The sequence below is a fragment of the Podarcis gaigeae genome (genome assembly GCF_964106915.1).
Source record: "Podarcis gaigeae genome assembly, chromosome: 15".
NCBI classification, from domain to species: domain Eukaryota; kingdom Metazoa; phylum Chordata; class Lepidosauria; order Squamata; family Lacertidae; genus Podarcis; species Podarcis gaigeae.
Window position 1 is genome coordinate 2,795,999 of NC_139692.1, and position 13,886 is coordinate 2,809,884.

The window sequence follows — 13,886 nt, forward strand, 5'->3', positions numbered from 1 at the left end:
AGCGGAGCGCACTTGTGTCTGGGTACAGCACAGTCATTAGCATTATTTCATAAGGATCCCATCCTTCTTCAAAGCTGAAGGGAGCTCTGGCACTGTGAATCGGAGGCCAGCGATTTCTCTGGGTGACATTGGGCAATCACTTTCTCTTGGCCTAGCCTACCTCACAGGGTGCTTGTGGTGACAGAAAGAGTCGGGGGAGAACCATGTAAGCCCCAAGAGCCTCTTGGAGGAAGCATGGGATACAAATGTAATAAAATTAATGCATATCCACCAACTGAATGGATTGTAGCAAGAGCAGGTGGGCCCACTGAGTGCACAGTGTCCAAGCCCCCACTGCCTTGTTTGTTCACTGGAATCTGCTATTTAGATGATTTCATAGAGTTCCTGTTTGATTGTTACAGCTGAGCACTGTTTGTTTGTCACATACGTATCTCTTTCACCCCTTTCCTCCAAGGTGCCTGGCAACATAAATGGTTATTTCTCAGATTTTATCCTGTGAAATAGTTCACCTGAGGAACAGGATGCTGCCTTATGCCAAGTGTAAACAGCTCAGTCCTGTTTACACCCAGAGTAAGGAACCTGTGGTCCTCCAGATGTTTCTGGATGACATCTCCTTTCATCTTTGACCACTAGGGGGGACAAGAGTTGGCAATCCAACAATAGCTGGAGGGCCGCCCCTAGTCTACACAGACTAGCAGCAGCAGTTTCCAGTGGTTTGGGGCAAGAGCCTTTTCTAGCAGCCCTACCTAGAGATGGGACCTTCTTAATGGAAAGCGTATGCTCTGCCTTGCAGCTTCTGTCTCTCTGTTGACAGGTGCGAGGTCACTCTGTAAGCTTTGTGACCAAGTGGGGTTTGAATCAGCTTCATGTTTGAATCTGGGTTTCTCCAGTCCTACCTAGGCACTCTTAACCACCATTCATTTATGTCAATTCAACGTCAACTTTTAACCTATGGTTTTTAAAATGGAACTGAGGTGAATTAACATTACCTGCAAATTGAGACGGGCAGCAAGCCCCACCCCCAACTGCTGAAGGCAGGGGACTTGGCGCAGACAACGTGCCCCCACAGACTCTGCCCTGCTCTGCCTCGCCTTCCCCCATTTAATAAGGGGAGGGGACTTCTGCTTTTCCTGCTTGAGGTTTTAAGTCTTATCCTGAGATTTAGTATTGTGTTCCTCATATGCCCCTGCTTCTATTTTGTTTCTCCTGCTGACGGCACACATCTAATACAAATGCAATTTTGGAACTAAAAATGCTATTTATAGATAACCTTGGTTTCAATTGTTAAGTCAGACAGCAATTGAAGCAGGATCTGGTCTTAGTGAACAAACATTCCTGATAGCCTAGCCTATACAATAAAAAGAATACAGCTCCTCTAACTTATGCAAATCTTTTGAGTTACAACCTACAGTTGTGGTCAAAGTGCACCACAACAGCACTGCCTCTTCATTACATAAACCGTGTTTCAGGTGTTGTTTGAGACGTGCCAGAAAGAATCTGAGGTGTGTTTGCCAGACACATTTGGAAACGGCAGGTCACACCCAGGTCCACTGTCCCCCTGATTTGAGCTGTGAGCTTCATATTATTCCAGCCATGTGACACAGCACTTGGCTGGTGCTTTGGTTATGGTTAAAAACCTTAAATCCTGTGACTATAATCTTACTTAACCTCAGATTTATTTAGCAAATATATCAGTTTGAAGGCACAGTACATGTGTACGTCCTCCTGCTTATTTGAATACTATCCAAAGAACTCAGAGTAATGATTTATTATCCTCACAACGGGTATGAGGCAAATTAGCCATATGAGGTAAATTAAGCCAAAGAGAATTGCTCAAAGCCACTACCTTACTCTGGCATTGTGAGATAGTATAACTCCCCTTGTGTTTTGATACAGGGCTTTTGGCAACTCTGTGGGGGTTCCAGCCATGTATCTGGGTCCTAGAAAGAGGGGAAAGTAGGAGGTCACCTCCACGCTTATTTAAAGACCTGTACCCCAGGACCCTGTACTAGACTAGAGGACATTGGCTCATTCTGAATGGCCATAGGAATGCCCAATATTTTCAAATGGCTCTAGTATGCACAACTGGATTCTGCCACAGAAGGTTGCAGTGTGAAGCATTCCTGCTGAGCATTTTAGTCAGCCATGCCAGCCAGCCACAACAGCTCCCAGATACAAAGTTAAAACTCCCTGCAAACAGACAATGAGCAGATCATGGAGAAAGCTGTACATCAGGTCTCCACTGCTGCTATTTCAGCTTTCTAATCTGAACTTGCTATTTCCTTGTACTCTGATCATATTTGCTGAAAACTGTATATAAGAGATCCTTAAAACTAGAGTTGCTCAAAGCTGAGCCAAAGAAGTTAAAAACAACATCTCCATAGTGGAAAACTTGGATACTGCCAACAGCTGTCTGTGTGTATCAGGTATCAGGACTGCCAGGCCTAGTTCTGGACAGCTTAGAAACAGTTGCTATGGCAACTAAATAGAGAGAAGAGGACGTGGAAGAAAAAACACCTTGTGCTACTTTACAACAGAGTGCACAGAAAGAAAGCTGTGTACAAAGTAAGCATAAAAGAGGTTCTCTTTAGGTGCTTCAACTGTATGAGAAGCTAGGGTAGGCTTAACAGTGCCGTCAGTCAAGACACCCTAGCAACAACAGCGCTAAAAAAGGCAGAAGGCAACACCAGAGTAGGATATGTGCACATTTAGATTATATATTTCTAGTTAAGTTACAATGTTTCTATCTACCAGGTGACCTTTGTGCCTGCTAGGTGTGCTTTGGAGACCCTACTGCAGAGGGGCATCTTCCCCTTCTTAGGGTTCATTATCTTTTCCCGGTCCTGAACTGGACAGCCCTTCCAACAGAGGATGGCCCTATCCAAAGTAGTCCAGCTGATCATCCTGACTTATAAACAAGATGTGGTTTACCGCTGCTTTCTTTTTCAGTCCAGTCCAAAAGTGCAGAAGACTTTGTTTTTGCACAAACAGAGTTTATACCTAGTACTGGCCCCAATCTGCGTTCTGGGACCACTATCAATCTGCTTTAGTAAGTGGCATCTACATCCAATGCACACTGGATTCTGGATTTCTGAAAATTTAGTATTTTGGGAGAAAGTTGCAGAATAGATTATGATATATAAAGGTGATTAGAGGACTGGACAAAACTCTTCATTTTTTATGGGTTGTGTCCAATGCTAGTCCTACTCAGAGTAAACTGACTGAAATCCATGGACTTAAATTACTTGTGTCCACCGATTTCAGAAGATCTCCTCTGAGTAGGACTAGCACTGGCTACAAACCTATGTCCCAACATTTGGAAGCCTCCCACATACATTTTTTGTTTTTCAACCACAAACATAGTGTGAACTTTACCTACCGTATTTTTTGCTCTATAAGACGCAGCAGACCACAAGGCGCACCTAGTTTTTGGAGGAGGAAAACAAGAAAAAAAATATTCTGAATCTCAGAAGCCAGAACAGCAAGAGGGATCGCTGCGCAGTGAAAGCAGCAATCCCTCTTGCTGTTTTGGCTTCTGGGATAGCTGTGCAGCCTGCATTCGCTCCATAAGACGCACACACATTTCCCCTTACTTTTTAGGAGGGAAAAAGTGAGTCTTATAGAGCAAAAAATACGGTATTTTCTCAAAACAAAAAAAAATCCTTCCAGTAGCACCTTAAAGACCAACTAAGTCAGTTCTTGGTATGAGCTTTCGTGTGCATGCACACTTCTTCAGATACACACGAAAGCTCATACCAAGAACTAACTTAGTTGGTCTTTAAGGTGCTACTGGAAGGAATTTTTTTTGTTTTGACTATGGCAGACCAACACGGCTACCTATCTGTAACTGGTATTTTCTCAAATACTGCAGAGTGCACCCACTGGGACCAGTATGATGACAATCCAGTAAACTCAGTTTAAAAGGTCATTTTGAGTATTCTGTCATGCTAAACAAACCATTAGCTGATACAGACCACCATGTCTTAGAGACTCTCCAGTTTCATAGAGAAGGAAATGCCATCTCTCAAATGTTGGGGAGATAAGCCCCTTCAAAGGCAGCTCTCACTTCATCTGCATATATCTTTCTTCTGCTTTCAGACTGTTGAGAAGAGGAGGAGGAAGTGGAAGAGATGGAATCCAGAGGCAAAGCCCACCTCAAACTGAAGACCAAGATGAACAATGCCTTGTGAGTACATAGATTGGTTTCAATTTATCTTGGCCTAATAATAATAATAATAATAATAATAATAATAATTATCATCGACATCATCATCAACAACAACAACAACACAATAATGTTATTACTATTTTATTATTTATACCCTGCCCCTCTGACTGGGTTTCCCCACACTACATATATATGCTGCATATGTGAATGACCTATGTTTAGACTCTCAAACTGTGCTCCAGAACATTTTCCTTATTATTTAGAAACTGTGCCTTGCTTTTCAGGTTCAGTGCCACAGAATTGCAACCCTGTGCACCTGTATAAATGCTCCCCTCCCAGCTAGATGAATTGAACTTTTCAACTCCAGGGCTGTATTCAGAGAGCTTTATGTAGTGCAAACTTAACTGTGCTGAGTTAATGTTACAGCTTGGAAGGAGGAGTGTAGGTGGGTCAGATCATGGTCAAGATAGCAAGCACCCTATATATTCAAAGGTGAAAGGAGCTGAATTTCTGATCTTGAAGTGTGCACTGATTTCCTTTCTACCAAGACAGTCCCTTGCCCTTTGTGAGCAGAATGTGAACTTTACCTCTAGGGGATTGTTCTTAAACTGCAGTCTCACCAAGCTGACTCAGAGTTGTCTGTCAAATGCTGACAGGGGTCTGGCAGCAAATACACCAAGCTCCCAAGAGATCAGCCAGACTAAAGGGGGGCTTTGTAAGGTTTCCTAAAGCCTCTGTGCTAAAGCATCCAGAGAGAACTGGAAAAAGTGGGTAGAACGTTTAAAACATTTGCTTTTATGTATTAAAACCTTTATACCCTGCCCTTCTGGTGCAAAGCACCTCTCAGGGCACCTTACAACAACAATTAAAATTACAACTTTAGAGTGTTTAATTGGTAGCTATTTAAAGTCAAGCATACAATCCAAGGGCTTCTGGGTATTATACTGTAGCAGCTGTGCCAAAAACACACAGCTGAGGTTAAGCAGGGACATTGAGGGATTTGGAATATGTTGACTGTGTACTGGAGTCACAAAAAGCCACAAAGGATTTTAGTTAAGAGTGTGTAGCAAAGATGGTGAACCTCAGATCCAGGGGCTAAATGTGGACTTCTAAGCCTTTTGATCCAACCCTCAGGATTCTCCTCAGATCTGATCCCCTCACCAGTCACACATTTTATTGGGCCTGCTTTACGCTATCCTTGAGGGGTTTTGCCCAGCTGGAATGTCTGCCCAGCCTAGTACAAAGCACCAGAGCAGTGTAATGGAGCACATTTCTAGTGCTGGCATAAAGAATTCTGGGTAATGTGTAACACTGAGGCTGGGCAGACCCAGTGGGATTTTGGGAGGCAAAGGACTCAGCTATAGAGGGGCAAATAAAAAGTATTAAGTGAGTTTTAATATACAATGTGACACTAGATGGCAATGGTGAGCCTTATGGAAAATTCAATGTATTTTTAAAAACCCTTTTAAAAAAAAGCATTTTCAGAATGGTTTTTATATGTGTGTAGATTCCACCAAAGCAAAGAAGGTGGAAGGACTTAGTAAGATGACTGATAAATGCATACCCTAGTATCTTGTTATATAGGGTATCTCATTATAGCTTAGTTAGTTAGAGTGTGGTGCTAATAGCACCAAGGTGGCAGGTTTGATCTCCATGAGGGACAGCTGCATATTTCTGCATTGCAGGGGGTTGGACTAGATGATCCTCAGGATCCCTTCCAACTCTATAATTCTTTGATAAAAACTCTCTGTGCAGCTCCCAACCAGTAAAAACAACACATATCTGAACCTGCAACAACAAACGTAAAGCAGCAGAATGGTAAAGCAACAGGAGTTGGAGAATAAAAGAAAAGAAAGGATAGATAAAATCGGTTATGACTGATGTTTAAAAAGCTCTAGGAAGAATAAAAGATACCAAAATGGCATTAAGCGTAGGCACCATCCAGATCTCCCCAGGCAGAACAATTCAAAGCCAGGAAGCTGCAACTGAAAAGGCCTCTCACCTGTTCCTTCAGACCAAGGGCCTCCATCAATGCTATCAACACAGGAACAGCTACATGCAGTATTATTATTATTATTAATTTAATTTATATACCGCAGTAGAGACTAGTCCATGAGGGCGAACAGGGCCCTGCCCCACCAACCTCAGTCTGCCAGCCACAACCATACCATACATTTAAAGCACCCTGATACTGCTTTAACAGTCATGGCTTCACCCCAAAGAATCCTGGGAACAGTAGTTCATTAACAGTGCTGAAAGTAGTCAAGAGACACACAGGCACCCTGAGCTACAATTCCCAGTTCTTGGGGTCTGCCTCAGGTGCCAAAATGTCTTGGGCCGGCCCTGTCACCAGACATATGTGCAACTGTGGCAAGGCTTTCCCTTGGTCCAGAAGGGGGCTGCCACAACAGCCTCAACTGGGGGCAGGCGGCCACCAACTTGGGGAGGCTGTAGAGAAGAACTGGAAAATTTAATGGCAAATAAGGCTACCAACAGCTGCTAACTATGACTGCTATGCTCTGCCTCCATAGTCAGAGGCCGTAATGCTTCTGAAGACCAGTTATAGGAAACCACAAGGTGGGCCACCAGCTCCATGGTCAGACAAACCCACACTACTTTGTCTTGTTGGGATTGCACTTAGGAAACTGTGATTGTAAATCTGGGGAAAGTCAGCAAACTGGATGGTAAATAATGCATTTCTTAATGCATTACAGATGAATCAGATAATTTCTAGAAGCTTTCTCTCTAGGGTTGCCTGAAATTCTGCCCTCCCCACCATACTCCCTCAACACACCTCCCTGTTTGATCTGTGGTTGTTGCAGTGCTCAGGACAAAGCAACACAGAATCTTGCATTTGAGTTTGGAGTTATCTGCCTGGAACAAGGACGATTAACAAGCAGGGCAGATGGGGAATCTTTGAGGATAAGATCAAGAGGCTTATATCAGGGATACATGGAAACAGAGAACAAACTGCATTTTAATTACAGCTGTGATAAAAGCAGAAGGCAGTGCGGGGGGAGGGGAATTCAGCCCCTGCCTTTGGTCAAATCCAGCTTTTGACTTGGAGCTGAAACTGCATTGGTGACGTGTGTGTGTGTTCCCTTTCAGCTCAGCCAAATGCCAGCTTCTTCAGAACCCCCAAGAAACTGTAGGGTGGGTTGTAGTTTTTAAGCAATTTGGAGAGGTGGTAGATAAGTGCCTGTTACATAGGGCCAAATGAGAGGATACACAATTGGAAGTTCTGTAAACAGCTTTTGGGGAGAAAATATATATTTCCGATAAAGGTAAAGGTACCCCTGACCATTGGGTCCAGTCGCAGGTGACTCTGGGGTTGCAGCGCTCATCTTGCTCTACAGGCCGAGGGAGCCAGCATTTGTCCGCAGACAGTTTTTTCCGGGTCCTGTGGCCAGCATGACTAAGCCGCTTCTGGCAAAGCCAGAGCAGCACACAGAAACGGCATTTACCTTCCCGCCAGAGTGGTACCTATTTAACTACTTGCACTTTGATGTGCTTTCGAACTGCTAGGTGGGTAGGAGCAGGGACCGAGCAACGGGAGCTCACCCCATCGTGGGGGTTCAAACCGCTGACCTTCTGATCAGCAAGCCCTAGGCTCTGTGGTTTAACCCACAATGCCACCTATGCCTCTGACTATGAAGCAGCAAAACATGGGAAGGTGCCTTACGCCAGTTCCCTCGGCCAATAAAGTGAGATGAGCGCTGCAACCCCAGAGTCAGTCACGACTGGGCCTAATGGTTAAGGGTCCCTTTACCTTTTTAGTTACACATACTTGTGAATCACATGTACACAAACACTGTATTCCTGACTGTTCAAAAGAAATGTTAATGTGTTGCACACCAATTTGACACACACGTACCACCTAAGACATCTAAATGTACAGCCCAAGTATCTGCAGCAAGGAAACCTTCCTGCATACAGTATGAAGAAGCTAGCCACCATAGACTTGCTCACACATTGATTCAGTTGGGAGAGCATTTCCTTTTACTAGGACTTAAGTCAACATGCTATCGGAGTCTCCCTTATCCTATTCCAGCATGCTAATTCAATGTCTGTTCTGAGTGGACATGGTAAGGGTTGTGCTGCCAGTGTGTCTATTACATCATTATTATATACACCACTACTTTCAATTCATATCTCCATTTTGTGCCAAATCCATCCGCATGTGCTTTACATAGGAATTTACAATGTTTTAGAAGGTTGCATCACACTTTTCAGATTTAATCAATCCAAGTTTAATAAGGTCTGTGTTACGTACTGAGAGAGCTTTTAGTTTTGGAAATTCAATCATTGCCTGCAGGGCTGAGAGAGACCAAAAGCAACAATATATTTTGAATCATTTGCTTCCCTGTTTACCCTAAGCCCAGTTCCTCCTCTTATACCCTTGGCTTCCTTTTTTCTCTTTCAATATATAGGTTGCCTCATTGTGATTTTTTTCTACACATTTCAAACATGAGCCCAACCCCTGCCAAGGAATGGTGATCCAATATTATTCTGCAGCCAGGATGATGTAATTTAACAGAAATTGCATAATTCCTTTCTACTTGCTACGCTTAAAGCCCTGTCCCGGCCCTTCGTTACCTTCAGACATTATATGATTGTGGAGAAGCAGGAAGTGCACACCACTTTCTTCTAGCTGTGTGGCTTGTGCCAGGCTTTCAAAGGAACTTGAGAGGCAGAGGAACACAAACTGGGTCCACATGTACAGTGTGGGCATCTCCCACATGCAAATGCCTTTTGGCAACATTCCACTGGCTGGTAGAAACAGAAAGTGCAGCTCACGTTTTGCTTGCTCTCAAGAGTCATGTTATTAATGGCGGGAGGTCATGCACATTCACATTTTGTAATATATGAACAGAACTATATTCATGTTGATAACCACTATGTTCCTAAGAATCTCCCACCTATTTGCTGGCTAGGCCAACACCTGCAGAGTAAGACATTTTGCAGCTTGAAGTGAAGAACAACATGGCACCAATTCTCAATCCCTTGTACAAAACCTGAGCAACAGGACAGTGTTGTCTACTGCACTTGAGGGCAGCAGATTAGCTTTGGAGACACAGAGGAGCAGGGGGCATGGGACAAAGCATTCTGCCTGCTTCTCACCATCTGCTGCCTGAGGCAGACATCTCACTCTACCTAATGGTTGGTCCAGCGCTGCAGACCTGCTCAGTAGAGATGCCAACTTTCCACCCACCCCTTTCTAGCTGTGCTTCAAATTGCAGCCTGGTGATGTGCAGATTAGCAGATGGCAGTGTTTATCTCCCTGCTGTGAAAAGCTTCTCCTGCTGATTTCTGCACATCTGCCACTACAACAAGCCCAAGAGCAGGCCACAATGATTTGCGGCTAGTTTGGTTTCAGGGAGGGGTTGTTTCTGGTCAGCTGGGAATCCCACTTCTTCGTGTCAGAGATGGCACCTTCAGGTAGTTCTCTAAATTCTTGAGTTTGGTATACCCAGAGTTAAGTGTTGTAGAAAATGGATTGTTTTGGTGCAGAGTGTGCATTTTCTGCTGCCTGTCATGGGCAAAGGGGACTAAACTGGGTGAGCATGTAGAACCAGAGGCTTAATCTAGGATCTAGGATGTATCAGTGTGGAAAGGGACAATTATTTCACCCTGCTAGGCCTGGACCCTTGATGGAGGCCCGCCTGGCCAACCCCTGTGTAAAACTGTGCTTTGTGGAGCTAAAAGAGCATAGCTGGAATAGCTGTAACTCCGTTTTCTTCCGTAGCAGTATTTCCTCCTCCTCTCCTTATTGTACTCCTCGGCGCCTCCTCCTGGGAAAAGAAAGAGGGGAAATGCCAGCCCCCAGCTCTGTTGTTGTCCTCTAGCAGGTTAACATGGAGCGAGAATTGTTTTGACCCAAGTCACAATTGTGCTATTGTTTTGCACCAGGCAGGGGGCCAGTCCGGAATGAGGCTAGCGGCGAAAGCTGCCAGGAACTCTTTATGCCACAATTAAGCACCTGCTACGAAAGGAGTAAAATAAGCCCAATCATGCGGTTGGCAAGCGAGCTTTTATGCGTCCCTTCCCCCGTGACCCTGTCGGAGAAGGAAGCTAAAAGCTGCGTCTCAGCTGCCTGCAGATTTCATTCCAGCCCAATGCAGGGAAATAAACAGCTTGGGGCTTGAGTCCGGTGGCCTCGGGGCTGGCGGGCTTGGCTGGGGAGCCGGCACTCGTAACCCAACCCAGCCCCCGTCGAGGAAGCCCAGGCGTCTTCTGCTATGGAGAGAGAGATCCCCGTCTTTCGAGTCCGGTGAGAAAGGGAGCCGGGGGCTGGCGGGGAGGGAGGGTGGAAGGGGAGCGCGGGGCGGAGGCCGAGGCCTCCCCAGGCGGAGCGGGGCCGGTGTGCCCGGACTGCAAAGGTGCGGAGGGAGCGAGGGAGGGAGATGCTGCCGGAGCGCTGACGCGAATTGACGCGCCTTTGCATCAGCGCCGGCCCTTGGAGCGGCTCGGAAGGGCCGCGGCTCCGCTGATCCTAACAGGAAGAGAGCAGGGACAAGTTTATTTTGGTTATGCATGGAGGGGAGGGGAGGGGGGAAACGAGCCCTGAGTGAGGACAATGAGGGATCACATGATCTCAAGATGCTGGATCGCAGCAGCTGGTCTTGGCTGGGGCGCTGATCCGCCTCCCATTGGTCAGGCTCCAGTGATGACTTGAGATTTTCGCCTCTGTCCTCATCCTGCGGGGAGGGCAGCAAAGCAACGCCAGGATGGAAGTAGTCGAGTGGGGCGGGCTGGAGTGGGATTCCAGCACAGCAGAGCTTTTTCGGGGGGTGTAGAGCGCTGCAAGAGGACCTGTCCAGCTGGGCTGGGTGCTTGAGGCCAGGACGCGCAGGGGAGCAGAGTAGACTGGTCCAGACTTTTGCTAGAGGTGAAGGTGCTCGTTAGCCCACATACATTCTGTGGACTTGTGGGGGGAGACCGTAGCTGAGTGGCAGCGCAGAGTGCCCCAGGTTCAGCCCCCCCCCCCATTCCCAGGCATCTCCAGGTGAAAAGGCAGCAGGTGATGGGTTGAGAGAGAGCTCTGCAGGAGACCCTGAAGAGCTATTAACTATCAGGGTTGATGGAATCTGACCTGGTATAAGGCCATGGGGGTGAGATAAAGCTGTCTGGGCCAAGCCCTGGTAAAAGAAGGCCAGCCTTACAAAATACAACCATGCACTCCGTTTGTGCAAAAGTCACTCCTGCAGCTTGCTTGAAAAGAAATTGTATCTCAGATCTGCATAACTTGGCATGCAATTAGCTTCAGATGACAATATGGCCCTGATCCACTTACTATGTGACTTGCAATTGTTTGAAAGTACACACCCTTCTTTGCAATGGCCATAGTATGGGAGGGGTAGCTGGTGTCTCTGAAGAGCTGAAGGCAGAATCCTTGGATGTGGAGTGTTCATTCTCCAATGAGCTCAATAAGTTTTTTGAGTGCTCCCTGGTGTGCATTATGATAGAACCTTTAGTATGAAGTCCAACTGGCTGGGGAAATATGAAGAATGGGTAGGTACAAACTAGATACCAGAAACATCCGTTAGAAAAGTGAAGAGGGCATTGGGGAGGCTTGAGAGAAGCATTTTTACTGGACACTGTCAAGCTAAGGCATAAAAACCTTTCCCCCTTTCATAGGTACTCAGTATCAGGGACAGCAAACAGGCAAAGGAGGTGGATAGATGAGGGGGTGGGCAGGTTCAGAATGATGAAGAAACAATAAATGGATATAAAGAAAACTGGCTTGTTTATGTATCTGATTGTATAATGCAAGGGTAACAATTACATAAGGAGCTGGAAGAAAGTAGAAAACGGCATATACCTACCGAATATGCTTGATTTCATCTCAGGTCTGAAGTTGCCCCCCTGTCCCTTTTTACCATTGCACTATCTCTATTTGAGGGCTGTTCTTGTTTTTGCCATATTCATCTCGATCTACCTGCGACCTTGTCTAGACATCTAACATCTAGGCTGGATGTTTTCAACTCCCTTCTCCATCCCAGGGTATCCATGTCAATAGCAGAACCAGCAGTCAGCCGTACATGAATTCCTGAACTTAGGGAAGGGCTTTTGCTATTGTATAATTCTGCCCCCCCCCCCATTTAACAGAGCTTGATGTTAGGTAACTGCGGTGCACAAAGCTTTTCTTCTTATTGTTTTTGCCCTGCTCGCTCCTAAAGAGCCTCTGCTGCCTTCCCCATAAATTGGGGCGGAGAGTGATGAGAAAGGGATGAATGGCCCAAGATGAAGGGGAAAGGTGCGCGGGGGGGGGGGAGAGAAATATACAGGGTTGAGGAACGTTGCAGCAGGGCGGAAAGCACGGGGGGGGGAGTGTGTGGCAAAAGCGACTGCCGGAGCTGCATCCCTCCTCCTTCCGCCCCCCGCAGCCCGTGGCAAGAGCCCCCTCCCCGGAAGGCCCGGCCGGCGCGCCGCCTGCCCCCCCCCCTGTTTTGCTCGCTTTCGGCCAATGAGCGGCGGCGGGGCTGCGGGGCGGAGCTTGCGCGGCGCTCCCGGGAGGGGGCTCTCCTTTTTTTGTGAATGAAAATAGGCGGTGGGCGAGTCTCCGCGCAGGACTGCAGTTCGCGCCCCGCTGCCGCCGCTCAGTCGCACCGCGGTTGCCCGGGAGGAGGGCGGAGCATCGCCGGCCGAGGAGGGGGCGCAGCTTCGCGAGGGGGTCCATGCGGCTCGGCGCAGCCGGCCTGGGGCGAGGAAGATGCTGCTGAGGAAGAGGCAGCGGCTGCCGACGCCGCGCCAAGGGGCGCCTCCGCTCTGGGGCCGACACGGACGCTTAGGTCAGAGCATCTGAGCCGGAGAAATTCAGCATCCCGCCCAGCGGTCGGCCCGGCAGAGCAGGATCCGAGCTGGGCGCTCGTGCCCGCCACCGTCATGTCTCCGGGGAAGAGGTCGGCTCTTTCCGCTGCAAATTGCCCCTTCATATGTGTTGGCGTAAGTAACGCGACCACCGCGGGACTCCCTCGCCTTCCCTCCAGTTATTGCAGGCGCGGGAGCGGAGGGTCAGGCCAGGGTCGAGGGTCCGCTTTGCAATTAGGGTCAGTAGTGCCGATTTTAGGTGGGGTCGGTGAAAGCGAAAGGGAGCAGCGTTTCCGCCAGTCTCGCTAATCCCGGGCGTGCGCGTGTGAGAGATGCTGGGCGCGCACAGATTGCACGAGCCTCTCCAAAGAGCACCGCGTACTCCTGGCGCTGTTCTTGGGGAAATGGTTTCAAACCCCCAGGCACGCCTGGAGAGCGGCTTCTCTTCAACGCCGCGGGCTTTCCTTGGGTCTCTGTGGGTAGTTGCTGCACTGCCAAAAAGGGAAACAAACAAACGGAGTGGTCGCGCTGCTCTGGCGGGACTGGGGTGGATTTGCAAAAAAGGAAAACAAAGCAAAAGCGGGCAGGGTGGAGAGCTCTGTTCTGCTCCAAGGGCAGGCTTGGCCAGGATATCTTTCATTGCATAAACCTTTTCGCAGTGTCTGGAGAGCTGTGTACGTATCGGGTTTCTCTCTTCCTTCAAACAAGCCAGCTGCTCGTGCAGCCTCCTGTACTTTGATGTGCTTGTAATGTGGAAGAAATGTGCAGTGTGCTTAGAGAGTAATGTAGAGTGTGTGTGCGTGTGCACGCGCGCATATGGGTAGACATAAATAAACACGTATTTGCGCCCCACTCCGCTTCGTTTGCGAAAGCATCGCTCCTATTAAGCTTTACCTCTTCAATCTTC

The 13,886-nt window shown here is 47.5% G+C and overlaps 2 protein-coding genes across 7 annotated transcripts in view; both read left to right on the forward strand.

The window, feature by feature from the left end:
* The window catches only part of R3HCC1 (R3H domain and coiled-coil containing 1), a gene marked incomplete at its 5' end in the record, with an annotated part of 426,543 nt that overhangs the window by 288,988 nt on the left and 123,669 nt on the right, over positions 1-13,886 (forward strand). The gene's annotated exons all lie outside the window — the stretch shown is intronic.
* Positions 1-13,886, forward strand: part of RHOBTB2 (Rho related BTB domain containing 2) — a 47,966-nt gene that overhangs the window by 15,373 nt on the left and 18,707 nt on the right. For 2 of the 6 annotated variants that reach the window (XM_083713559.1, XM_083713558.1), the window contains exon 2: positions 4,099-4,186. In XM_083713559.1, the coding sequence (XP_083569685.1) occupies positions 4,131-4,186 (56 nt within the window). In that variant the 5' untranslated portion in view covers positions 4,099-4,130. Of the gene's footprint in view, positions 1-2,214; positions 2,692-4,039; positions 4,187-9,967; positions 10,440-12,610; positions 13,115-13,886 lie in introns of those variants that run through there. The other 4 variants (XM_083713560.1, XM_083713561.1, XM_083713562.1 and 1 more) reach the window with 4 other exon arrangements.